Raw genomic sequence first — 26567 nt, forward strand, 5'->3', positions numbered from 1 at the left:
TGCTTACCCTAGGTCAATTGCACCGTAGGTCTCTCACCTAAGACAATGCTTGTAGCCAATCCTGTAATAAACTATTGACAGATTTATTAATACGAAAAGAAAATGAGTTATTTACAAGATTAAAGCAGGTAAACATTATACACAAATGAGTTACAATCTTAAGTTTCAAAAGGTAATAGAAGCTTCAGTAATAAACAAGCTCTATATGTCCTTTAGGGCTAACCCAAGCTAAGCAGCTTGGGATTCTCTGCTTGTGCTTAGAAAACCTTGCCCCCTAGAGTCCAAGCAGCATTGAGATACAGTTCCTTCTTGTTGGGTTTTTTTTTATTCCCTTCCCCCCCTGTGCTCTGAGCTGCAAACTCAGCTGATGACAGGAATTTACTTGCATGACTCATCTTCATGGGGTAGGAAGGTTGCAGAGCATAACAATCTTTTGTTCTCTTTAATGTTCCACAATAGTCTGTCTGGTGTTGATGGGACTTCCTTGTTGGCCAGGACGTAACACCTTCTGTTGGAGAAAAGTACTTTACACTAGTTAATGTCTCTCTCCTGTCTGGTGATTTACCCAGTCACAGAAGTTTACAATACAAATTCTTAAATATTACCTTACAATGTAGGATACAGATGCTATAAGTGAGATTAATGCATGCAGCAACTCACAAGCATTCAATAAAGTGTAAACACTAAACACATTCTTATATAATCCTAATGCTAATACACAGGTGAGCCACACTGATTCCAGTTGTTTATTTGCCAGTGTTCAGTTGAGACATGGAGACCCTGGCATGAGCTGAAACCAGGTCTGCCAGTGTCACACAATATAACAGATAGAACCTAGTGGTCTGCTATGTTAACGAAGCTGTCGTGCATGCATGTTAAGTCCATATACCGTCCTTAAAATCATAATGAAACTTCTTTTTATGTGTAATAGATTCTCTTTAAAATTAATTTAGTTGTACCTGCCTTTGTTCAGAAAGTAGTGAAGAGCTCAAGTCTGGATTAATAGCTTTCAGATTTTGAATTTGAGATTTTGGCCTTTTCACTGGCAAAAGCGAATACCAAATACCCAATAGGATTTAACATTGTGTTCCTCACCACTGAGCTTGAGAGGTTATTTATACTTGCCATGCTCTCACTATCGAAAGTGTGAGTTACCTTGTGAAAGTTATTTTGTTCTTACACAGAAACACTCCAAGTATTTTATGATGATGACTGCTGCTGATAAAAATTAGTATCCTGTGGAAATGGCTTTGTCCAGGTTATAGATAGATATAAAAAAAATTACGTTGGTCAACTATACCCTTAATTCAAGTAAACTCTACTGGTAATAAACACTGCCTTTTAATCTAGCAGAATTGCAAAGCAAAAATCGTGAAAATGTTGGCTAGTGAAAATATGGCAGTGGAAGGATTTTTTTTTTTTTTTTTTTTAAATATGTGTGTTTTTTGTTTTTTGTTTTAAATATGCTAGAGATGTAGCAGCACATGCTGGTGCTTGTTCTCTAAACATATTAGTCAGTAATAACCACAAAAGATATGGGCCCCAATGTTCAGGTTGACAAAATGTCACTTAGACTGATTATTAGTGACTTATAAACAACAGTAACTTTGGCAGTCAAATGCCACCATCAAATGGGAAAAATAGATGTAACTTTGTTAAACAGAAGAATTCTTACTAATGATTTTGGACAATATCCTTATACACTATTGTCCAATGACGTTTTATATTTTTTCTTTCTTTCCTTTTCTATTTTCCCTAAAACAGAATACAGATACCTGTACTTTATAAACATTGTGCTAAGTACTAGTTTAATATATTTAAAACAAATCCATGTTTTGTCATCAGCTAATACGTGTTTTCCTTTTTCTGTGCTCCTCTTTGTTTTCAGGCCTTTTTGCAAATGTGCAATCTGCCAGTCCAGGTGGTTTGTAGAGCAAATGCAGAATATATGTCCCCATCTGGTAAGTGTGGTGTTCGTTTAAATTACTGTGTTAGTACCTATGTTTTGATGCCATGGCAACAGCACCTCATCTTGCAGATAACAGCCAGTCAGTGCTAGTGTATGTGGGTTGCCTCTTTATTTTTTTCCTTAGTCTACTGTGATTTTTCTCTATAGAGAATGAGATAAATCAAATACAAATTTTTAAAATGTACTGTATTGCACATTTTAAATGCAGTGGACATACAGTGGATTCACGTCCTCGGTTACTTAGAAGTCTGGTGGCAACACTCTCAAAAAATGCCTAGGGACTCTTGGCCTTCTCAAGCCCAGAGGTTTCTGTATGCAGAAGTAGCTCTACTGATCTCCAGGGACATACCCCTGGGAATACCCTGTTGGCCAATGAATGGTGTTCCATTTTCCACTGTTTTAAGGGTGGGAAGAAATGTCTTTTGTTATCTTAGCTGGAAGGTGATTGTCAGCATGTTAATAATTGCGGACAGATCATGGATAAACTGTCAGTACCAAGAACAGTGTTGTACTTAAGTCCTCTTCTGATTCAAAAGACTGTTTGCAAAAAATGCAAATTCAGTATTTGATGTTTTTTAAAAAAAAATCCCAAACTCTGTTGGAAATTTCTATATACTCTCATCTAAAAGGTTACTAGAAAAGAACTGCTGAATGCACAACACAATTTTGATATCCTAAAATTCTTCATTACATTAGGATCCATTTGTGTGAGTTAAATTAAGCTACTTTTATAATTTTTGATTCAAGCATGGAGCAGTAAAAATGCCTGCCTACGTGGGTCTTTGCATTTGCATACTGCATGGTTAGCTCTGCTCCTCCTTCTTGGTATTAGGGGAAAATCAGCTGGAATCCTGTCTTTAATTAATGCTTTAAAAAAATCTCAATGATTGGTAGCACTGAAAACAGTACAGTTCTTGTAGCAAAACCAGGAATTTTTTTTTAATCAGCCTTTCAAAATAAACCCATTGGGCTGACTCCTTGTAGAAACAAGTCAGTCTCTTACACGCATGGGAATAGGAGTGGTGATACTTGTATTCTCCACCTCCCGCCCTCCCTTCCTCCCAGCCACATTGGCTATTATCTGATATACCATTACTTGTGTCTGAAGCTTTTTTTCTTTACCACTGGCTAAATAATGCAGAAAGGAGCATGACTGACATGGGCTGATGAGAGTCGTGCTGTACTGATCACATCTAGCATATTCTATTTGTCATACTGGTTCCATTTTAAATACAGCTAGGAGTATAAATGTGGTGATTTATTCATCGTCCTAAGAGCCTCTACAATTTTTGCGCAGTGTTCTGCTTGTTTTTCTGTTTACTTCAATATCGTTTTAATAACATTAAAATTAATTCCAACCAAAACAGGCTATTCATAAAAGGTTTTCATTCCTGAAAAAAAATCTCAAACTGATTGTAGTGGTTCTCAGACATGCATCTCCACATTTGTGTAGGACACTTTGTAATGATACTTTCCACAACTAGAAAATCCTTTTGAGGGAGTCAAATGCTGACTGTGGATATAGGAATACCGAAAGATCATCTTTATATGCTAGCAGTGTAAACCATAGAGTTTTTGCAATTCAGAAAACCTTGCATTTCTATTGTAATACTTCATCATACGGATGCAGATGAGGTTTTTGTTGGTGCAGTGTACCTCATCTGTTACCCTTAGGCTGACTGTGAATCAGAGAGGAGTGAATCTCATGATAAAGACCATGACTGAACCTGCTGTTGTTATGAACTCTGTTTGAACTAGGTCTAGCAGTAGGTTCTGTGCATTTGGGATCTGGTTGGATTTCTTAACATTTTCATGAATATCTTTCAAATTATATTACTTTTAAAAGCCCTGTAAATAATATTTGACTTTGGTTTGTTCTTTTAAAATATTCTGTGAAGACACACTTTGCTATCCTCATTTTCCTTGTCTCTCCTTGCGAGGCTATTGTGTATTGTGACCTGTTTCATTTATGGGCAAACTCCATTATTGTCTTACATCATATTCAGTGAACTATGTTTACTAATGTAAAACAAAAAATGTCCAACGTCTCTTCCTCCATGTTGAGGTGATTAAATAACAATATGTAAAATACATATTATATATAATCTAAATTTTCTTAAATTTACGTAGCACTGTGTATGTACTGGTGTTTAAAGATGGTATCTGTCAAGTAGGTGTTTCATAGAGCACTTGGCTGCCTTTATCTACTTCCCTGGGATTTCCACAGTTGTGCTTTGTGGAAATATTGAACTAACAATCTTCCCAGCAAAGCAAGATTTAATTAATTATTGGATTGAGACCTATCAATTTGTACAATAACTTGCAAATATTCGTTAGAGCAGTGGTCACCAAACTGTGGGGCGTGTCCACCTAGGGATGTGTGGAGGAACCTTTGGGGGAGCATGGTGCGGCCCAGGCCAGCCCCAGCAGAGGGCAGGGAAGGAGCACCATGGAGCCCTGCTCCATCCCAGCTCTGCTCCAGCACTGCCTCCAGCCACAGCCCCGGCTTCTGGCCCCCCGCATGGCCTGGCCACAGCTTTGCACCCAGCCTCAGCCCTGTCTACCGGCCTCCACCGTGGCTCCGCACCCAGCCTTAGCCCCACCTCGAGCCTCCGCCCCCATGGCTACAGCTAGGCTCCCAGTCCCAGCCTCCACCCCTGGCCGTGGCTCCGTTAACAGCCCCAGCTGCAGTCTTAGCCTTGGCCCTTACTCCTGTCCACCGCCCTATCCCCTGAGCCACGTCCCTGCTCCTAGCCTAGCTCCTGGGGCTGGGTGGGTGGGAGGGGAACAGGGGTAAGGGGAGCAGGAGGGTGAAAAGGTTGGGGACCACTACGTTAGCGTGAAAGCCAATCAATAGGACAAGGCGTAGCATAAAAGTGTGAACTAAAGAGCTAGGCGTGGGGAGGCTCTATTTGTGAGCATCTCTCAAATGAAACTTTGCCTGTTAACTGTCATGTACAATCTGATAGACTTTGTGCTGAAACACTTCAAAGCCATGATTTCAAAAATAATTCTCTGTATGTATAGAAAGCTTTAATTTACTAAAAATATACCGTATCTCACTGCAGGCAAAGTACCCTTTATTCGTGTAGGAAATCAAGTAGTATCTGAACTTGGCCCCATAGTCCAGTTTGTAAAAGCCAAGGTAAGGATATTAAATATACTTGATCAGTAACTGATAAATACGGTAGTCACTCTTTTTAGCATTTGCACTCATTTAGCTTACTCTTAAGAAATGTGACATATTTAGTTTTTAAGAGAGTAAAGTAGAAAAACCTCATATGAATGTAAAGGTATCTGCATTTTTACAATATGGCAAACTATTTTAACCCAATGCAGGGAGTAACCTTTTGTTTAAGGAAAATATGGTGTAATGGGGGCAGGGCAGCCCAGAGGATTCAGGGGGTCTGGGGCAAAGCGGGGGAGCAGACATACTCACCGGGCGGCGCTCCGAGTCTGCGGCGGCGGGTCCTTCAGTCGCTCCGCGTCTTTGGCATGAAGGACATGCCACCGAAGACCAGAGCGACTGAAGGGCCCCCTGCCGCCGAAATGCCGCCGAAGACCCGGACCACCACCGGATAAGTAAAAAGGTGCCTCTAGCCAGGAAAGGGATTCTCGGCCAGGGCTCGCGGGGCCCCTGCGGGGTCTGGGGCAAATTGCCCCACTTGCCCCACCCTCTGGGCAGCCCTGAATGGGGGTCTGTGATGGTATGATGGGGGTATTTTCCTCTGGCATTTATTCAAATGATAGAAATCAGCTGTAAGTACAGGATTTCATCATGTTAACAAGGAGCTGATAAATAACCTAGACCTTGCAATAGCACTCGTTTTTTGGCTCCCAAGTATAGTATTCTTAGAAAAGACATACAGTGTTTGCTTAAATCTTGAAATTTCAGCTAATATATGTTTATATTTGCTTTTACTTTTTTCTGTCCTTGTAAAGCAATGTCTGCTTATTAAGCAGTTTATTTTGATAAACTGTTTATATCATCAACCTAATTCTTCACACAGAAGAAATCATAGTAATAGTGAAGCCATGAAATCAAGTTGTACACAGCTAAAAAAGAAATGCACAGTAGTTCTGTAGCTGAAAATAAATCTACATTTGTCTTTTGTGTTTGATTATATTGGAGTATAACATTTTCTGTTTAATATTGAAGGTAATTTTAGTATGGAAGATACTTCCTAATATTTACCCATCCATTTTATGATTTAGAGACCTATATAGAGAGATCACGACCTGATCTAAAGCACATTGACTTCTGTTGGCTTTGGCTCAAGCCCTAGCTGAATATTGTAATATCCTTTCTTACAAGGTTGTATATTCTTTTACCCCCTTAGGGCCATTCACTCAGTGATGGGTTGGATGAAGTCCAAAAAGCTGAGATGAAAGCCTACATGGAATTAGTCAATAATATGCTATTGACAGCAGAGGTACAGCAAACCATAATAATTTGTTGATTTTCTGAGTAGGTGATAAGTAGGCAAAAATGTAGCGTTTTATTTCCATGTGGAAAATGTATTTTATTTTCAAATTCTTAGATTGGGAAATAGTTCATCAACTCATAGGCTAGTGTCCTTACAAGAACAGAACTCCACATTCTCTGTGGTCTCTTTACATAGTCATATGAAAATTTCATGAATTGAGGTTGATTTTTGTTGTACAAAACAATGGTGGGTTTATAAAGACTAACATGTAGCTGTAAAGAAAGTTGACTCATAATGTATGTAGCATGTTCTGAAATCCATCTTAATTTCAAATCTGATCTGGTGGCTGTTCTGAAAGAGAACTAGCAACCAGCTTTTGTCTTGCAAGCATCACCATTAACTTCTCTTTTGTGTTCACGGAAGGCACTGTTAGACTTAAAATATTTTTGGGATATGCTGTTAATTTAACTTAAAAGAAAACATCAATAGTTAGAAATAACTCTCTGTGCAGTCTAACTGAAATTTCAGAATAAAAAGTGTTCTTTTTTCCCCCTAGTTGTATCTTCAGTGGTGTGATGATACAACAGTAGAAGAGGTGAGTGGTTCTGCAGCATTTATCTTAATTAAAATTTAATGAGAAAACACTTTTGCTCACAAATGCAAGTCCCTACTCATAAATGAAACATAGAGGTTTATACCATTAATGATATAGTTTTTCACTTTAATTTTGCTTGCATATACATTTTAGGGAAACTATGTGTCATTACTTAAGGTAGCTGGCTGCAAAGTAGATATGGTTTTATATATTTTTAAGGTAATAGAGTAAATGGTTTCTTTTTCTTTAGGCTGCAAACTATGAATTTCTGGGCAGAATAACTTCTTAATATTTTACAAAAGCCAATGTAAATGCTTTCTGATCCATGAAAACCATAGCTATTTTGTAAATAACAGTACACAGTCTTATCTGCCTTTTTTAAAAAAGTGATTTTGTTTTTGTGTGTATTTTTTTTTTTTAAACAAAGATTACTCATCCAAGGTATGGATCCCCTTATCCTTGGCCTCTCAATCGCATTTTGGCCTATCAGAAACAATGGGAGGTCAGACGTAAGATGAAAGCTATTGGATGGGCTAGCAAGTCACTTGAACAGGTCAGTCAGATAATAGCCAGAGTTGAATTCTTCATTCTGTTTGGTTTTTTTTTTTAATAACCTCTCAGCAATGAAATACATATAAATAAAATATCAAAAGTGTCAAATTCCAGAGAAGCAATATTTTATTTCCTATGTTTCATAAAATATATGTATTGTGCAACTCCATACATTTAAAACAATTGTCTGTGGAATCCATGTCTCTGGCTTCGAGAGCAATAAACTTTTAAATCACACACACAATCTGAGAAAAATGAAAGATGTTTTCTCATGAATATGTATCTCTATGCTGAGTGTCTGTTTATGTGAGTTTAGACCATGATCCTGGAAAGGGATTAGCAGCCAAGGACTCTGATTCCCATGTGAAGATAATGGGGTCCCTTTGCAGGATTGTGGCAATTTGTTCTTGGAGCGCCAAGAAAAATACAAAGAAGTTTATAGGTAAAAATTTAATGTATTAATTTTAACCCAATTATTGACAATAGGGAAATTAACAAGTTTCCTTATGTCAACAATATACTTGTCATTTAAGGTCTGGAAATAAGATTTGTAATCTGAATCTGTGTAATATCTATGGTCTACATAGTTAATTTAGTAAATTATTACAAATGCCTACTGCTGTTATGTATGCAATAAGGGAGCTATTTTGTAGAGAATTGTGTTCTCATCTGACTATTTAGGTACTGTACTAATCTTTTGTTTGGTTAGGTGTTGGAAGATGTAGATCAGTGCTGTCAAGCTCTCTCTCAAAGACTGGGAACACAATCCTATTTCTTCAATAAGCAGTAAGTTACTTTATATGGAAATGTAATGTACTGTAGGTATATTACTCTCCAGAACATAGCTGAATGGGGACTATTTTTGCCTTATTTTAATACCTTATGAGCAGTTAAGGAACATGTGGGAATGAATCCATAAATTGCATGTATAAGAATTTCTGAAATTACTAAGTAATTGTAAATATTACAAAAGATACTAAGTTTCAATAAAATTTTTCATATATTTTCTCTAGTGTTTATAGACTTCATCCTATTTTCCACTGACTTGATACAGAATACACAATAATTTGTCAGTTAAAAACATATAATGTAAAAACAGAAACCTGTAGTGTTAATTGGTAACTATAAGCAATAATCCACTTAATTACATTAGCATATGTTGGCATTTCATAGATCATAAGCAGAATGAATGTGACGTATTTTGATCAAAACGTGCTTCCTGCACAGGTTAATTCAAGTGACTCAGTAGTGGGGAGGGCTTTGTCTACACTGCAGTCCAAGGTGTGATTGCAGCCCGGATAGACATACCACACTAGCTTTAAGGGCGCTAGCACAGCTAAAAATAGCAGCACAGCCTGAACAAGCACACTGGGGACCGTGGGTAAATACTCACGTTGGACGCCTGTGCCACCACATCAACGCTACTGGTTTTTAGCTGTGCTACTGCAGGTAAAGGTGGCCCAGCTAAGTCTACCTGTGCTTCATTCATACCTTGGATTGCAGCGTAGCCATACTTTAAAGAGTTGGGTTAGCATGAAGATGCCTGTGAAGTCATCTGACTGTGGGGAAACGCTGGTCTTCTCCCCACAAAGGATTTATTACAAAGTAGCAGCTATGATTTGTGTAAGAGAATACTGTTCTGGGCTTTTGCAGAAAAGCCACCGCGGACCCAAATCTGACATACACCAGATGTCCTTTGCTATTGTCAGTCACACCCAGTTGCAAATGTGTACTTTCCCAAAAATATTCTTGTAATTAATGTTGAATATATTCATGTACTGCACCCATCACCATGGCATGTGAACCATGAAGTTACATAAAGAATGTACATTCCAAGTGCAATGTATGTGATTTTTTTTTAAAAAGCTGCCTTCGCGTTCCTCTGATCATGGCAGTATCTGGGGGCCAGTTTTAGATATTTTTGGTGGGGTGACAATGGGGAAATTACAAAGACACTTAAATAAAATCAGCTTGTGACATTACACACTAATAGAGACGGGGAAGGACTTAACTAAAGGCTTATTAAAGCAAGGATATATGAAGGAGCCAGTGGGATTCAGAGAGGAGGCAACTGGGGGTGGGGTGGGGGGAGGAAGCAATTGTCTTGTCCGGCTATGCCACAGAATCAGAAAGCAAGGCGGAATTGGGAAACTGAGTAATTGTAAATTGGATTGTTTGGTTTTTTCCATAGGTTAAGTTTACTTCAGCTGACTGTTACTTGTTAGTTTGGACCAGGCCGAAGAAAGCCCAGTTTCTGATCCCCAGTACATTAGATGGGGATGGAGAAATGTCTCAATTAGCAGGATGTAATATTTTGTTTCTCGCCTCTTTGCCCCCGAAGATTTTGCAAAGTTAAGGTTAGGTGGGCAATCTAATTGGATGAGAGTGAGTGCTGTAGGATTACATAGCAGTAGAGAACAAATTGAAGCTGTATTGCAACTATTCATTTTGAGGCATTCTGAACTGTCTTTTATAAAGGTGATTTTTTTTTTTTTTTTTTTTTTGGTAAAGGAAGTGCTATTGTTTGGGGGTGCTAGCTGGACTCCATAACACACACTTTCAACCTTTACATTTTTTAAATGTTTTTTGTCTTAAATAGTAATAGAGTTTCTCTATAATTAGTATAATAAAATATTCTTCTAGCTCATTAATATTAGTATGTAGTTCTTGGACATTAGTGAAGAAAAGCTCTAAATTGTTAAATATACTTAGGGGAAATGTTTTGTTTGGGCTTTTTTTGTTTTGTTTGCATATAGACCAGTGCTGCAAAAAGTTCACTAAGGTCAAGCTATGGAAGGCTTGTACACATAGCCATGAGTATGACTGCAGACTTTTCAAGACACCACTTTTCTCCTTTGGGTTCTGGTGGCTTTGGTTACAGTGTTTATTTCCATTTGTTTAGTCTCTTTAACACAAAAGAGATGGCTCTAAATGCTATTACCATGTAGTAACTTTTTTTCACTAGTCAAGGAATTTTTGGTGGCTGAAAAGCCCAGAAGAGGTGTGGGTTTTTTGCTGTTTTGAAGAGCACCATTCTGTTTGAAGGGGTAGTTTTGTTATGCACAGTATCTGCAGAGGAGACTGGGAATATAGACTCCCTTCCCACAAGATCAAAAAGTGAGGAACAGTTGGTGCTGGACAGATGAGTCAGTGGGTAGGCTCTGCATGCATTTTATGAAAAGGTATTTTGTAACTTCTTCACTGTTTGGGGGGGAAAAACAACCACCCAAAAATTCCTAATTTGTTAATGGGAGCACTGAGCAGCACATTAAGAATTCAGGCCAAAATTTGTTAGTGTACATATAAAATACAGTAGAACCTCACAGTTACAAACACCTCAGGAATGGAGGTTGTTCATAACTCTGAAATGTTTATAACTCTGAACAAAACATAATGGTGTATGGCTGACTGGTCAGTTTGTAACTCTGGTGTTCATAACTCTGAGGTTCTACTGTATTTAAGGTTTCATGCATTTGCTAAATCTCGAGCTTTATTTGGTTAAATATGACCAGTTTGATTACTTTGTGAAAATACTTGGAGTTTTTTGAGATAATATTTTAAAAAAATCAGAGTACAGTAGCATTTTCTTTATAAGGTTTTCAGTGTTTTCTGACTCCCAGGGGCCCACATTTTTCCCTGTCTCTTTTATAGGCCAACTGAGTTAGATGCTTTGGTATTTGGACATCTGTTCACAATTCTTACTACTCAGCTGACCAGTGATGAACTCTCTGAAAAAGTGAAAAACTACAGCAACCTCGTGGCCTTTTGCAGGAGAATAGAGCAACACTATTTTGAGGATCATGATAAAGACAGCTCTGCAAGTGCTGTATCCAGATCCTCAACGGGTTATCTACCGAGTTAAATGCTTCATTTTGTGGGGAGGAGGCCCAGTTTCTGAAACAAATTTTGATTTCATTGTTTAACAGACGATGATGATGATGATGGCTTTGAAAATGAAAAAGTGTGTAATAAAACCTCTTGGAAGCTGCTAAAACATTCTGGAGCAAGGGAAGTTCAAACTGCATTTTGTGTGTTCTAGAATTCACTGTATACATTTAACATGAAATGATTTTTGAGGTATTGCCATTTAAATGCCATAAAGGCTATTAAATATTAAACTGAAGTGACCTTGGAATAATATTGTATCTGTATTAAAAATAAAAATAAATGAAAAACTACTGTTTTTTAAGTGTCTCTTCGATCTTTCCAAAAATCTTTTAATAAGCTTTATTCGTATGTTAGAAACAGTGTTTTCAGATCTCCCTAGCAGAAGGACAAAAGGAAAGTAATTTGCATTATATCCTGTAGGATTAACTTGTTGACTATATGGTTGTCAAGGCTGTATCCCCACTTTGACCTTTAGGGTACAAATATGGGGGCCTGCATGAGGACTTCTAAGCTTAACTACCAGCTTAGTTCTGGTCCGCTGCCACCATTCCCTACCCTGGGAAGCTTTTAGAAACCTCTCACCAATTCCCTGGTGAATACAGATCCAAACTCCTTGGATCTTAAAACAAGGAGAAATTGACCCTTCCCCCCTCCTTCCTTTCACCAACTCCTGGTGGATACAGATCCAAACCCCCTTGGATCTTAAAACAAGGAGAAATTGACCCTTCCCCCCTCCTTCCTTTCACCAACTCCTGGTGAATACAGATCCAAACCCCCTTGGATCTTAAAACAAGGAGAAATCAATCAGGTTCTTAAAAAGAAGGCTTTTAATTAAAGAAAAAGGTAAAAATCATCTCTGTAAAATCAGTATGGAAAATAACTTTACAGGGTAATCAAACTTAAAGAGCTCAGAGGACCCCCTCTGTCTTAGGTTCAAAGTACAGCAAACAAAGATAAACACTCTGGTAAAAGGTACATTTACAAGTTGAGAAAACAAAGTAAAACCAAGACGCCTTGCCTGGCTTTTTTACTTACAAGTTTGAAATATGAGAGACTTGTTTAGAAAGATGGGGAGAACCTGGATTGATGGCTGGTCCCTCTCAGTCCCAAGAGCGAACAACCCCTTAAAACAAAGAGCACACACACAAGCCTTTCCCCCCCCCCAAGATTTGAAAGTATCTTGTCCCCTTATTGGTCCTTTGGGTCAGGTGTCAGCCAGGTTACCCGAGCTTCTTAACCCTTTACAGGTAAAAGGATTTTGGAGTCTCTGGCCAGGAGGGAGAGTACTGTACACAGGAGAGCTGTTACCCTTCCCTTTATAGTTATGACAATGGTAGAGCAAGTAATAGGAAAATTACTCTTTTCAGGCTTCAACAAGGTTGCACTTTGAAAGTCAGTGTGTGTTTACAAGGTGATTAGGTCCTTTTAAGAGATTAGCATTCAAAACGAGATGGATAAATGAAGAGTATCATAGAATCATAGAATATCAGGGTTGGAAGGGACCTCAGGAGGTCATCTAGTCCAACCCCCTGTTCAAAGCAGGACCAGTTCCCAACTAAATCATCCCAGCCAGGGCTTTGTAAAGCCTGACCTTAAAAACCTCTAAGGAAGGAGATTCCACCACCTCCCTAGGTAACCCATTCCAGTGCTTCACCACCCTCCTAGTGAAAAAGTTTTTCCTAATATCCAACCTAAACCTCCCCAACTTGAGACCATTACTCCTTGTTCTGTCATCAGGTACCAATGAGAACAGTCTAGATCCATCCTCTTTGGAACCCCCTTTCAGGTAGTTGAAAGCAGCTATCAAATCCCCCCTCATTCTTCTCTTCTGCAGACTAAACAATCCCAGTTCCCTCAGCCTCTCCTCATAAGTCATGTGCTCCAGCCCCCTAATCATTTTTGTTGCCCTCCGCTGGACTCTTTCCAATTTTTCCACATTCTTCTTGTAGTGTGGGGACCAAAACTGGACACAGTACTCCAGATGAGGCCTCACCAATGTTGAATAGAGGGGAATGATCACGTCCCTCGATCTGCTGGCAATGCCCCTACTTATACAGCCCAAAATGCCGTTAGCCTTCTTGGCAACAAGGGCACACTGTTGACTCATATCCAGCTTCTCGTCCACTGTAACCCCTAGGTCCTTTTCTGCAGAACTGCTTCCTAGCCATTCGGTCCCTAGTCTGTAACAGTGCATGGGATTCTTCCGTCCTAAGTGCAGCTTTATCAAATGTAGGGTACCACTAACTTTAAATGAAATGGTAACAATGCAATAAAATTAAAGCAACTTTTAAGATTTGTTTGTATTGTCTTGAGAAATTACAGTCACCTCAATTTTTTTTTTTTTAATGTTTGTGAAAGGTGGAAAGTGAACAGCCTAGGAGTGTGGAGGCCTCCTATCAATGCACAGAACAGGTACAGCATGTGCATCAGCCATGCAAGTTTCCACGCGCTGTCTCAAAAAGGTGTCTCAGAATGACAACTTCTAGGAAAGAAAGGACATCAGTCCTTGACCTCTACTCAGATAGCTAAGAAAGCTGTCAGAAATTATTTTTTGTGATGTGGATATGGAAACGGCATTGAGATTATTAGCTCATTTTTGACAGGCCATTTCGTGGTGTTGACTCTCACTCCAATCTGTTCTAGTTTTGAATTACTGAGCTAAAGGTAAAAGTACTATTTACAGTATCTTAATTATTTCACCTCAACGAAAGCTTCTATATCTGGGACCAGGTGGCAAAACAGACTTCTAGTTTTCTGGCAACCAGCTGATTTAAAAACTAGTCGTCAAATCAGATTTTACAGGCATCAGTAATTTTTACTGCATCAATCTTTAATTTTGTCACTTCTCATTTTTTGTCTTTCAGTACTTCTTATTGGCTTTGCTTTTTCTTGATCTCTTCACCTTTGTTTCTGAATTTTTTACATTTATGTTTCTTCAGTCTTTCCTATTTTTCAGCTTGCCTTGTTCCTCCTCCAGCACGCTAGCTGTTGCCACTTAAACGTCTGTGTCCGGCTGTTTCTGCTTCCAGCTTGACAGTATTGCTCCCAAACTCTGAAGCCCACGGTATGGGCTTTTTTCTTCTTCCTCTCTCAAGTAGAAGGACTCGGCTGTCTTTTCTCTGGGCATATTTTTTCTTTCTCCCCACCCCCGTTGGTCTCCCTCGGCTCCTTGAGGTTTTTCTGATGCTCTCATATGGCATGTTTAGGTGCATTAGTATGATAGTAAAGCACTTCAAGTTACATATCCCATTATGGTATGCCAGAAGCCTTGCTCTTTGGTTTTTAATACAAAACCAAACTAGACTTAAAAATCAGTTTTGTTTCTGTTTGTTAGTGGTTAATATATTAGAAAGCAGGTTACTCTTTGGACTTCAAAATTCTCAAAAAGCAATCTGGTGACAAATTTTCTCCCACACTATTTGCATAAACCCACGTTTTGCCACCCTTATGTCATGTAGTATCTTACTTCACGTGTAGTCCTGTTAATTTCAGTGAGGCTACTGATGAAGTTACTTAGCATGCAATTTAGGGCTCCTGCTTGCCTTGCGGGTGCTTAGTATCTCCGGGCACATCTAATAGCAGCATTCTGTGCTACTTTATAAATGAAATTGTGCATGGTATTTTTCCAAAATTATGTTGAGATGTTGCTCAGAAATACTGTCCAAAAACAAGAAACATCAACTTTCTGCCAAAAAGCTCTAGGTTCAATAAACCTAGGCACAGTGAGGCACTAGCTCAATAGCCTGATTGTTGTTTCGGTGATGTAGAGTGTGAGGTCCACTGCATTAGGAAATACACTTCTCTGGCTACATTGGTTTGCCATAGTCAATATCAAAATAATTATGGTTTTGATTATTTACACATTAATCATGAGGTTTTGACTTATGTTCCCTTGTGTCTCATAAAGCTAGCAAAGACCAGTTGCTGGAAAGCCTGTCACATTTCACAGCTTCATCAGCAGGATAACTATTAACCTAATTATTAACTGAGATCTTACTATTATTAATGTTACAAGTTGCCATTATTACTTGCACAGTTGAAATGTGGTTACTGAATTCCTCAATCCTGTACTGGAGCACCGGGTTTCTTCCAGAGGAGTTCACCAACATGAGTGTTACGCAGGTCTAGCATTTGTTTGTAACATAGCAGTTCAGGCTTATTAAAATTGGAAGATGTAGCTCCATTTCTGCTTTTGGTCTTTGATGAATTTCCCAAGTCTGCATGTTGGTCCAGTACCATTTAAAAAACAAAAAAACAAACCTTTTAAGTACTATGTGGTGAGATGTTCTATTATCAAAATATTAATTAAAACTGTTACACTGAAGATTCAGATATCCGTTTTGAGTACCTGCTTTTCATAAGTCACATGAATGCAAAAACCAAAAATCATAGATGTGAGGGTTTTTTTAAGTCAGAGGAGAATGAAGTATTGATTAATACCCAACTGCAACACTTTTTCCCTTTTCTTGAGATAAAAACTAATAGTCTCTGATATAAGAAATTTCAGATTTGACTAGATCCTGTGTAAAATCTTGAGTATCGTATTCAAGCAGTGATCACCGTATTTGGGGTCAGGAAGGAATTTTCCCCCGGTTCAGATTGGCAGAGACCCCGGGGATTTTTTGCCTTCCTCTGCAGCATGGGTCACGGGTCACTTTCAGCTTGAAACTAGTGTAAATGGTGGATTCTCTGTAATTTGAAGTCCTCCCATGATTTGAGGACTCCAGTAACTCAGCCAGAGGTTATGGGTCTATTACAGGACTGGGTGAGCGAGTTCTGTGGCCTGCAATGTGCACGTCAGACTAACCAGTGGTTCTCAACCAGGGGTACGTGTACCCCTGGGGGTACACAAAAGTTTTCTAGGGGTACTCAACTCATCTAAATCAGTGTTTCTGAACCTGGGGGTTGCAACTCCCAAAGGGGTTGCGGGATTGGTTTAGGGGGTCACAAGTGCAGGGCTGGTGTTAAGGGATGGCAGGCAGGGCAGTTGCTTGGGGCCTCATGCCACAGGGGCCCCGCAAAGCTAAGTTACATGCATCAGCCCCGGGCAGCGGGGCTCGGGCTCCAGCCTTGCTATCCAGGACTCCAGCTTCAGACAAGGCTCAACAAGTGAAAAACAGGCTCCAATCGATTTATTTTATAATTACATGGTAAAGATGAGAAAGTAAGCCATTTTTCAGTAAGAGTGAGCTGTGACACTTTTTTGTATTTTTATGTCTGATTTTGTAAGCAAGTAGTTTTTAAGAGAGGTGAAACTTGGGGTGTAGAAGACCAATCAGACTCCTGAAAGGGGTACAGTAGTCTGGAAAGGTTGAGAGCCATTGGACTAGATGATCATGATGATCCCTTCTGGCCTTAAAGTCCATGAGTCCAACCTGCCTTCTTCCACCTGCTGAAGACAAATCAGCATTTGAAAGGAGAGATTTTAACCTAGCTTAGGTTATTTTGGCCATTCTTCTGTTACCACTAGACTTATCTACAGGTATATTTTACTCAATGGATTTCAAGTGTCCTTTGTACCTGAACAGTAGCTTGTATGGAACCCAGCTGCAGGAATACTCACAGGTACAAAAACCTGAGCACATAGACCACTCACTCTTAAGACTCTGCAGTGGCTGCTAGTGTAATACCAGATTTGTAGCAAAAGTTTAGAGTGCTTTGAAAACACAGCGGTGAGCTCAGTAACCTTTTATATCTTAGCAATAACATGTTTCAGGAGAGAGGAAGAGCATTAGTAATGCAGCACTTTGGATGTGGAACTCTTTCTTCTGAAGGGAATTAATCCTAGCGATGTGATTTAGCCTTTTCTAATATGTGAATGGATGGCTTTTTAGAATAGCTCTTTCTGAACTGATGCCAGCCAGCCCTGAATTTCTTTTTTGTACAGCACTCTGACAACCTTTTGTATGAAGGGTACTATACAAACTTGGTTTTGTACTTTTTGTACAATCCTCTCGTTACTAATTTGAAACAGAAATGACTGCAAATTTTGTTCAGTAACATCAAATCAACCTTTTTTCCCCCCTTAAAGTCTGAGATAGCCATATGCATTAACTGTCTCTGAATGTCTGTTCCAGAATATAAATTCAAGCTCTGTGAAAATGGTTGGCAAAAGATAAGGATCTATTATAAACAAATAAAGCTTTTGTAAATCTATTTGAGCCACTCAGACTGCACTTAAGGATGCAGAGAATAGTGAATTAGATTGAAAACTCAGTATTAAAGTAAGATGAGATGCAAGACTATAAGACTTTGCAACTAAATTAAATAGTTTCTGTAACCTTAATCACCCTCTCCTTCTATTGTTTGAATAATTGAGTTATCAAAATTCCCAGTGTAGTTTCAATTGGGAACAAAAGTATTCTCTGCTTCCGAGCCTAAACTGTTGTGTGGTGTTTTTGAGCACTGGTACAGTTGCTGTGTTTACCTCAGAGGTAGCTGCATTTCGGTGGTAGATGGCGTGATTACTATATGGCATATATCTATAATTTAAAGTATTTTAAGTGCTTTGGGGTCCATTATGTTGATATATTACAATTATTAAACTTAACCAAACTGCAGTGTAAAATATTACTTAGATTTTAATATGTCATTTTTTACATTAACCCTATGAAATTCTGTGTGCTCACTAATATTACAGATTTGTCACTCTTTAATGAGATTATCTATGAAATTTGTATTTCACTAAAAAAGATATCAATAAAACTTAATAGTGTTGATGTAAGGCATTTAATTTGGTGTAGCACAACTGTTTGATTTAATACAAAATCAAGATGGCATACATTAAATGGATTAAAAACTGGCTAGCTGCTGGGACTCAACTAATTCTAAATGAGGAATCGTCACTGAGCTGATGTGTTTTTGTGGGGTCCTGCAGGGGGTCTTTTTGGTCCCTTTGCTTATTATATTATCAATGACTTGGAAGAAAACCATATTTTTTTTATCACTGATACACTGATATGACACTGATTAGGGGAGTGATAAATAGTGAAGAGGACAGGTCGCTGAGGCAGAGAGAGCTGGATTGTTTGGTAAACTGGGTTCAAACAAGCATTATGCATTTCAGTACGGCCAAATGTAAAGCCATACACCTAGGAACAAAGAATGTAGGTCATAATTACAGGATGGAGGCTCTATCCTGGGAAGCAGTGACTCTGAAAAAGATCTTGGGGGTCCTGATGAATAATTAGCAATCCATGAGTGTCGAGTGCGATGCTCTGTCCAAAAGGGCTGATGTGATCCTTAGATGTGTAAACGGGAATATGTTGTATGCAGTGCTATTGGAGCCATTTCAGTCCCAGGATATTAGACAAGGTGGGTCTGTGTCCTGACCTGAGGAAGCTTGAAAGCGGTGTAGTTTGAAAGCTTGTCTCTCTCACCAACAGAAGTTAGTCCAATGAAATATATTACTTCACCCACCTTGTCTCTCTAAATGGGGGAAATATCGAGTAGCGGTAGGAAAACTATTGCCTCTATTTGGTGTTGGTGTGACTACTGCTGGTGTGACTACTGTGTCCAATTCTATGGTATATCTACACTTGGAGCTGGGGAGGTGACTCCCAGATCAAGGAGATGTACTCACACTAGCTCTGATGGAGCTAGCGCACTAAAAATAATGAGCTAATATGTATACATCTCCTCGAGCTAGAAACCACATCTCCAGCGCCAAGTGTAGACCTACCCCTAGTGTCGATATTTCAAGAAATGTGTTAACAATTGGAGAGGGTTCAGAGAAGAGCCACAAGAATGATTAGAAAATATGCCTTAATAGTGAGAGACTCAGGCCTGGTCTACACTACGACTTTAATTCGGATTTAGCTGCCTTAATTCGAATTAACGCTTGACCCGTCCACACAACGAAGCCATTTAATTCGAATTAAAGGGCCCTTTAATTCGATTTCTGTACTCCACCCCGACGAGCGGAGTAGCGCCAAAATCGAATTTGTCAATTCGAATTAGCGTTAGTGTGGCCGCAATTCGATGTTATTGGCCTCCAGGAGCTATCCCACAGTGCACCATTGTGACCGCTCTGGCCAGCAATCTGAACTCGCATGCACTGGCCAGGTGGACAGGAAAAGCCCCGGGAACATTTGAATTTCATTTCCTGTTTGCACAGCGTGGAGAGCACAGGTGACCACAGAGAGCTCATCAGCACAGGTAACCATGCAGGCTGATAATCGAAAAAGAGCACCAGCATGGACCGTACAGGAGGTACTGGATTTGATCTCTATATGGGGAGAGGATTCAGTGCTAGCTGAACTGCGTTCGAAAAGACGAAATGCCAAAACTTATGAAAAAATTTCCAAGGGCATGATGGAGAGAGGCCACAATAGGGACACAGATCAGTGCCGCGTGAAAGTCAAGGAGCTGAGACAAGCCTATCAAAAAGCAAAGGAGGCAAACGGTCGCTCCGGGTCAGAGCCGCGGACATGCCGCTTCTACGCTGAGCTAAATGCATTTCTAGGGGGGGCCGCCACCACTACCCCACCTCTGACTGTGGATTCCGAGCTGGGGATAATCTCATCAGGTACACCTGATGATTCCGTGGAAGGGGAAGAGGAGGAGGAGGAGGACGAGCTGGCAGAGAGCACCCAGCTCTCCGTTCTCCCCAACAGCCAGGAACTGTTTCTCACCCTGACTGAAGTACCCTCCCAAGCCTCCCAAGCCAGCACCCAAGACCATGACCCCATGGAAGGGACCTCAGGTGAGTTTACCTTTTAAAATATAAAACATGGTTTAAAAGCAAGCATTTTTAATGATTAATTTGCCCTGAGCACTTGGGATGCATTCGCAGCCAGTACAGCTACTGGAAAAGTCTGTTAACATGTCTGGGGATGGAGCGGAAATCCTCCAGGGACATCTCCATGAAGCTCTCCTGGAGGTACTCCAAAAGCCTTGCCACAAGGTTTCTGGGCAGTGCAGCCTTATTCCGTCCTCCATGGTAGGACACTTGACCACGCCATGCTAGTAGCAAGTAATCTGGTATCATTGCCTGACAGAGCCTGGCAGCGTATGGTCCCGGTGTTTGCTGGCATTCAAGCAACATCCGTTCTTTATCTTGCTGTGTAATCCTCAGGAGAGTGATATCGCTTAGGGTAACCTGGTTGAAATAAGGGAATTTAATTAAGGGGACTGAGGTGGCCGTTCCTACTGGGCTGTTTGCCTGTGGCTGAAAAGAAATCCTTCCCTGCATTTAGCCAAGTGCAAAGGGGGGGGGGGAGGATTGGCCCAGAGCTTTTCGCGTTTTGCTAGCAGGGATCTTCCCTGATACCAGCCAGGCGGTGGGGGGAGGGATAAAGCACTCATCCCAGAGAATGCATGGCGGGTGGGGGGGGGGGTGTTAGTTTGGTTCCTGCAGGGATCTTCCCTGATACCAGCCACGCGGTGGGGGGAGGGAGAAAGCACTCATCCCAGAGAATTCATGGCGGGTGGGGGGGGGGGGTGTTAGTTTGGTTCCTGCAGGGATCTTCCCTGATACCAGCCACGCGGTGGGGGGAGGGAGAAAGCACTCATCCCAGAGAATTCATGGCGGGTGGGGGGTGGTGGTGTTAGTTTGGTTCCTGCAGGGATCTTCCCTGATACCAGCCACGCGGTGGGGGGAGGGAGAAAGCACTCATCCCAGAGAATTCATGGCGGGTGTGGGGGGGTGTTAGTTTGGTTCCTGCAGGGATCTTCCCTGATACCAGCCACGCAGTGGGGGGAGGGAGAAAGCACTCATCCCAGAGAATTGGATTGGGGGGGGGGTGTTAACCTTCAGCAGCAGAAAACAAGCTAACAGGAAAACTGCAGCACAACGGGCTTTGCTTGGTATGTGGGAAAGCAGGGCGCAGAAGCCTAAAGACAGTGGCTTACCATGGCAGCATGCAAGGTGAATTCTGTTGCCCCGACCTGCGTCTGTGATCTCTAGCAGCAAAGCCACAGGCACTCAATATTAAGAGGCAAAATGCGACCTTGCACAGAAATCACATGTGCTATGTAATGTGAATAGTATACACCGTGAAAGAGTATAAGCATTGTTCTGAAAAATGTATCTTTTAAAAAAATTCTCTCCTTTTTTCACTCCCTCCAGCAGGTGCAAATGTTTCAAGCCTCCCTCCTCCTTCCCGAAGGCTATCCCAGATAAGGCGTCGTAAAAAAAAGACGAGAGAAGAGATGTTTTCCGAAATCATGCAATCCACCAGGAATGAAAGAGCTCATCTGAATGAGTGGAAGGAGACGGTTTGCAAGTATAGGAAAGAAGCCAGTGACCGTGAGGACAGGAGGGACCAACGTGAGGACATGAGGGACCAACGTGAGGACAGAAGGGACCAACGTGAGGAGAGGAGAGACGCTCGAGATGAGAGGTGGCGGCAGGAAGATCAGAGGAGTCGGGAAGCAACGCTGGGGCTGCTGCGTGAGCAAACAGACATGCTCCGGCGTCTGGTGGAGCTTCAGGAACGGCTGCTGGAGAACAGAGTGCCGCTACAGCCCCTGTATAACCCCCCTACCTCCTCACCATGTTCCATAGCCTCCACACCCAGACGTGTAAGAACACGGGGGGGGGGGAGGCTCCGTACACCCTCCCATTCCACCCCAGTGGACAGCCCAAGCAAAAGGCTGCCATTTTTTTAACCTTTTTTTACTGGGCTTTTCCTTCCCGCAGATCCTCCTCCCAAACCCCACTCAGGTTCTCTCCCTCTTTTTATAATCAATTAATAAAGAATAAATGATTTTTAAACAATGGTGACTTTATTTCCTTTGAAAGCAAGCTGGGGGAAGGGGGAGGGTGGGTTCCTTACAGAGAATGAGTCAATAAAGGGGGCGGGTTTTCAGGAAGGATAAACAAACATAAATTTCACACTGTAGCCTGGCCAGTCATGAAACTGGTTTTCAAAGCTTCCCTAATGCGCAGCGCTTCATCGTGTGCTCTTCTAATCGCCCTGGTGTCTGGCTGCGAGTAATCAGCAGCCAGGCGATTTGCCTCAGCCTCCCACCCTGCCATAAAGGTCTCCCCCTTGCTCTCACAGAGATTGTGAAGCACACAGCAAGCAGTAATAACAATGGGGATATTGGTTTGGCTGAGGTCTGAGCGAGTCAATAAGGATCGCCAGCGACCTTTTAAACGGCCAAATGCACATTCTACCACCATTCTGCACTTGCTCAGCCTGTAGTTGAACAACTCCTGACTCCTGTCCAGGCTGCCTGTGTATGGCTTCATGAGCCATGGCATTAAGGGGTAGGCTGGGTCCCCAAGAATAACAATTGGCATTTCAACATCCCCCACGGTTATTTTCTGGTCCGGAAAGTAAGTCCCTTGCTGCAGCCGTTTAAACAGATTGGTGTTCCTGAAGACGCGAGCGTCATGAACCCTTCCCGGCCAGCCCACATGGATGTTGGTGAAACGTCCCTTGTGATCCACAAGTGCTTGCAGCACCATTGAGAAGTACCCCTTGCGGTTTATGTACTGGGTACCCTGGTGCTCCGGTGCCAAGATAGGAATATGGGTTCCATCTATTGCCCCACCACAGTTAGGGAATCCCATTGCAGCAAAGCCATCCACTATGACCTGCACATTTCCCAGAGTCACTACCTTTCGTAGCAGCACCTCCGTGATTGCTTTGGCTACTTGCATCACAGCAGCCCCCACAGTAGATTTGCCCACTCCAAATTGATTCCCGACTGACCGGTAGCTGTCTGGCGTTGCAAGCTTCCACAGGGCTATCGCCACTCACTTCTCAACTGTGAGGGCTGCTCTCATCTTGGTATTCTGGCGCTTCAGGGCAGGGGAAAGCAAGTCACAAAGTTCCATGAAAGTGCCCTTACGCATGCGAAAGTTTCTCAGCCACTGGGAATCGTCCCACACCTGCAACACTATGCGGTCCCACCAGTCTGTGCTTGTTTCCCGGGCCCAGAATCGGCGTTCCAAGCCTATAACCTGGCCCATTAACATCATAATCTCCAAAGCACCGGGGCCCGCGGTCTCAGAGAATTCTGTGTCCGTGTCCATGTCCTCATCACGCTGGTCGCTGCGCTGCAATCGCCGCCTCCTCCTCCTCGCCTCTTTTTTCTGGTCCTGTGTAAGCATAAACTCCACGAGAAAGCGCGAGGTGTTTATAATGTTCAAGACTGCGTTCTGGAGCACAACGGGATCCATGCTTGATGCAGAATGGAGTCTGCAGAGTTCACTCAGGAAAAAAGGCGCGAAATGGTTGTCTGCCGTTGCTTTCAGGGAGGGAGGGGGAGGCTGTACCCAGAACTACCTGCGACAATGTTTTTTGCCCCATCATGCACTGGGGTCTCAACCCAGAATTCCAAGGGGGGTGGAGACTGCGGGAACTATGGGATAGCTATGTAAAAGCTACCCACAATGCAACGCTCTGGAAATCGATGCTACTATGGTAGCTTGGACGCACACCACCGAATTAATGGTGCCTAGTGTGGCCGAATACATTCGAATTTATAAAATCGGTTTCCTAAATTCGAATTATATAAATTCGAATTAATCCTGTAGTGTAGACATACCCTCAGAGTATGTCTACACTACAAAATTAGGTCAATTTTATTTAAGTCGACATTGAGCCTCTTATTTAAGCAAGTCGATTTTGCATGTCCCCACTATGCTCATTGTGTCAGTGGAGTGCATCCTCACTAGCAGGACTTGCATCGACTCACGGAGTGCTGCACTGTGGGTAGCTCTCCCACAATGCATGGAGCCGAGTGGAATGTTGGGTTGGGCTTGCAATGCCTCATGGGACCAAAACATTTGTGCGGGTGGTTATAGGAACATGGCATTAGCCTCCTATGATGCACTTACATCCCTCCCTCCCTGAAATCAATGGTAAACAAACCAAGGCTTTTTCGTGCCTTTTTTCCTAAGTCTGGGTTACCCACACAGACGCCAAAGCATAGCAAGCATGGACCCTGCTCAGCTGTACACTGTTGTTGTGAGCATTACAAACACCTCACGCCTTATCCTGCGCTATTTGCATAAATATATATATATTGTGTGTGTGTATATATTATTGCTGTGTGCTCCATAATATCTGTGAAACAAGGGAGAAAAGTTTCCAGCGGGGTGAGGGGTTGAGGCAGATCACCTGGCAGCCAATTTTGAGCAGCCAAACACGAGGGCAATAAGAAGAGCACATCGAGGCGCACTGCATCTCCATGAGGCTTTGAAAACTAGTTTAATCAATGATCCACAGTAATGTGACACTTGTGTGTAGTTCCTTACCAAGCTGTCCCCTTCATTGCATGTACTCCCCTGTAAACTACATCCCCGCAAATCACAGTGTACTGAATGAATAAAGAGCCTTTTCTCCTCAATCCATTTTTTTTATTATGCTCACAAACACTGAGAGACAGCAAAGAAAAGTGAGATAACCTAGGACTAAGGGGCTGACAACACTGGTGGGGGGAGGGGACAAACAAGGACAGCTTGCTTACAATTGCACTGCAATAACAATCAAAGTGTGGGCATGGGCGCCTTCTGGTCCTTGTACCCTCCACTGGAGTTGAGTGCAAGAGATACCGGAACACCCCCCCGCCACATCCTAGGACGTCTGGGAGAGGAGGATGTGGAACTTGGCAGCAGGTTCACCGTAGGCTGGAGCGGGACTCTAGCATCCAGCTGCCTTTCTTGAACCTCAACCAGACACTTCAACATGTCTGATTGCTCCCTCATAATCTGTACCATCTCTTCCTGCGTGTCATGCTCGTGTTCCCTGCATGTCGCCTGGAATCCCACACAGCTCCTCATAGAAGCGGCATGTCTGTGGCTCAGAACCCGAGCAACTGTTCACCTCCCTTGTCTTCTGGTACGCTTGCCGAAGCTCCTTTATTTTCATGCGGCACTGCTGTGTGTAGCCCTGGTGTAGCCCTTCTCCCCCATGCCCTGTGCGATTTTGGCATAGATGTTAGCATTTCTTCTGCTGGGTCGGAGCTCTGCCTGCACAGACTCTTCTCCCCACACAGCACTAAGATCCATCACCTCCTGTGTGCTCCATGCTGGAGCGTGTTTGCGGCCTTGAGCATCCATGGTCAGCTGTGCTGATGAGCTCTCCATGCCAATCAAACAGGAAATGAAAAATTCAAAAGTTCCCAGGGCTTTAACTGGTGGGCAGCTGTTTCCTGTATACCTGGCTGAGGTGCAATGGATTTGAAAGTGCTCTCCAGAGCACAGTGGGACACCTCCTGGAGGCCAATTCATTTAAATTACCTAGTGCAGTGTATACACTATCTCCATGTCGACGCATAGATGTTGACTGAAGTGCTACGCCTCTTGTGGAGGTGGAATACAGAAGTTGACTTTACAAGCCCTTTAGGATGGTGGCAGGGACTCGGTAGTGTAGACACGACCTAACGCGGCATATGTCGACCTAACTTTGTAGTGTACATCAGGCCCCAAGGAGCTCAACCTGTTTAGTTTAACAAAGAGATGATAGGAGTGATTTGATTAGTTTAGAAGTACCAGAAATTTGAAAATAGAAGGTACTTCGCTCTATCAGATAAAGGTATAACAAGATCCAATGCCTGGAAGTTGAAATTAAACACATTCAGACTAGAAATAAGGTGCAAATTTTTAATAGGGTAATTGAACCATTGGAACAGTTTACCAAGACTTATGGCAGATTCTCCATCTCTGGACACTTTTTAAATAAAGATTGGCTGCCTTTCTAAAAAAAAAAAAATGCTGTAGTTCTGCTATTGGATTTGAAGTGGGAATTAATTCAGGGAAGTTTTATGGCCTGTTTTACGCAGGAAATCAGATTAGATGATCACAATGGTCCCTTCTGGCCTTAATATCTATGAAATAAAACAAACTCCCAAAGGTTACCTTGTGTACACAAAACACAAAGGCTTGGAACTATCACAAATATACTTAATTTAGAGAAATGTGAAATTGAATAAGACTTCTAACACAGTAATGCCAGTCGCTTTCATGCCATGACTCGGTATCTTTGAACATTTTAAAGATCAATTCCACCGGAACCTGAGTACTAAGATTAAAATAAGACTCAAATGTGTAAAAACATATGTATGTCTTACAACTGAGTATACCTTCTTGATTTTAAATTGTGTATAGAATATTTGCTCAGTGTTACATTGTTTTACTCTTCATGCCTTTTTCTCCTGAGAATTAACAGTTTGATTCTTA

General features: G+C 41.7%; 1 protein-coding gene across 1 annotated transcript in view; it reads left to right on the forward strand.

Moving 5' to 3' along the window:
• MTX2 (metaxin 2) overlaps positions 1-11690 on the forward strand; it is a 49171-nt gene extending 37481 nt beyond the window's left edge. The window contains exons 4-10 of the mRNA XM_065413564.1: positions 1889-1961; positions 5038-5114; positions 6310-6402; positions 6953-6991; positions 7419-7544; positions 8253-8329; positions 11195-11690. Of these exons, the coding sequence (XP_065269636.1) occupies positions 1889-1961; positions 5038-5114; positions 6310-6402; positions 6953-6991; positions 7419-7544; positions 8253-8329; positions 11195-11405 (696 nt within the window). The 3' untranslated portion in view covers positions 11406-11690. The remainder of the gene's footprint in view (positions 1-1888; positions 1962-5037; positions 5115-6309; positions 6403-6952; positions 6992-7418; positions 7545-8252; positions 8330-11194) is intronic.
• Positions 11691-26567: the final 14877 nt, after the last annotated feature.

The sequence above is a fragment of the Emys orbicularis genome, chromosome 11 (genome assembly GCF_028017835.1).
Source record: "Emys orbicularis isolate rEmyOrb1 chromosome 11, rEmyOrb1.hap1, whole genome shotgun sequence".
Lineage (NCBI taxonomy): Eukaryota > Metazoa > Chordata > Testudines > Emydidae > Emys > Emys orbicularis.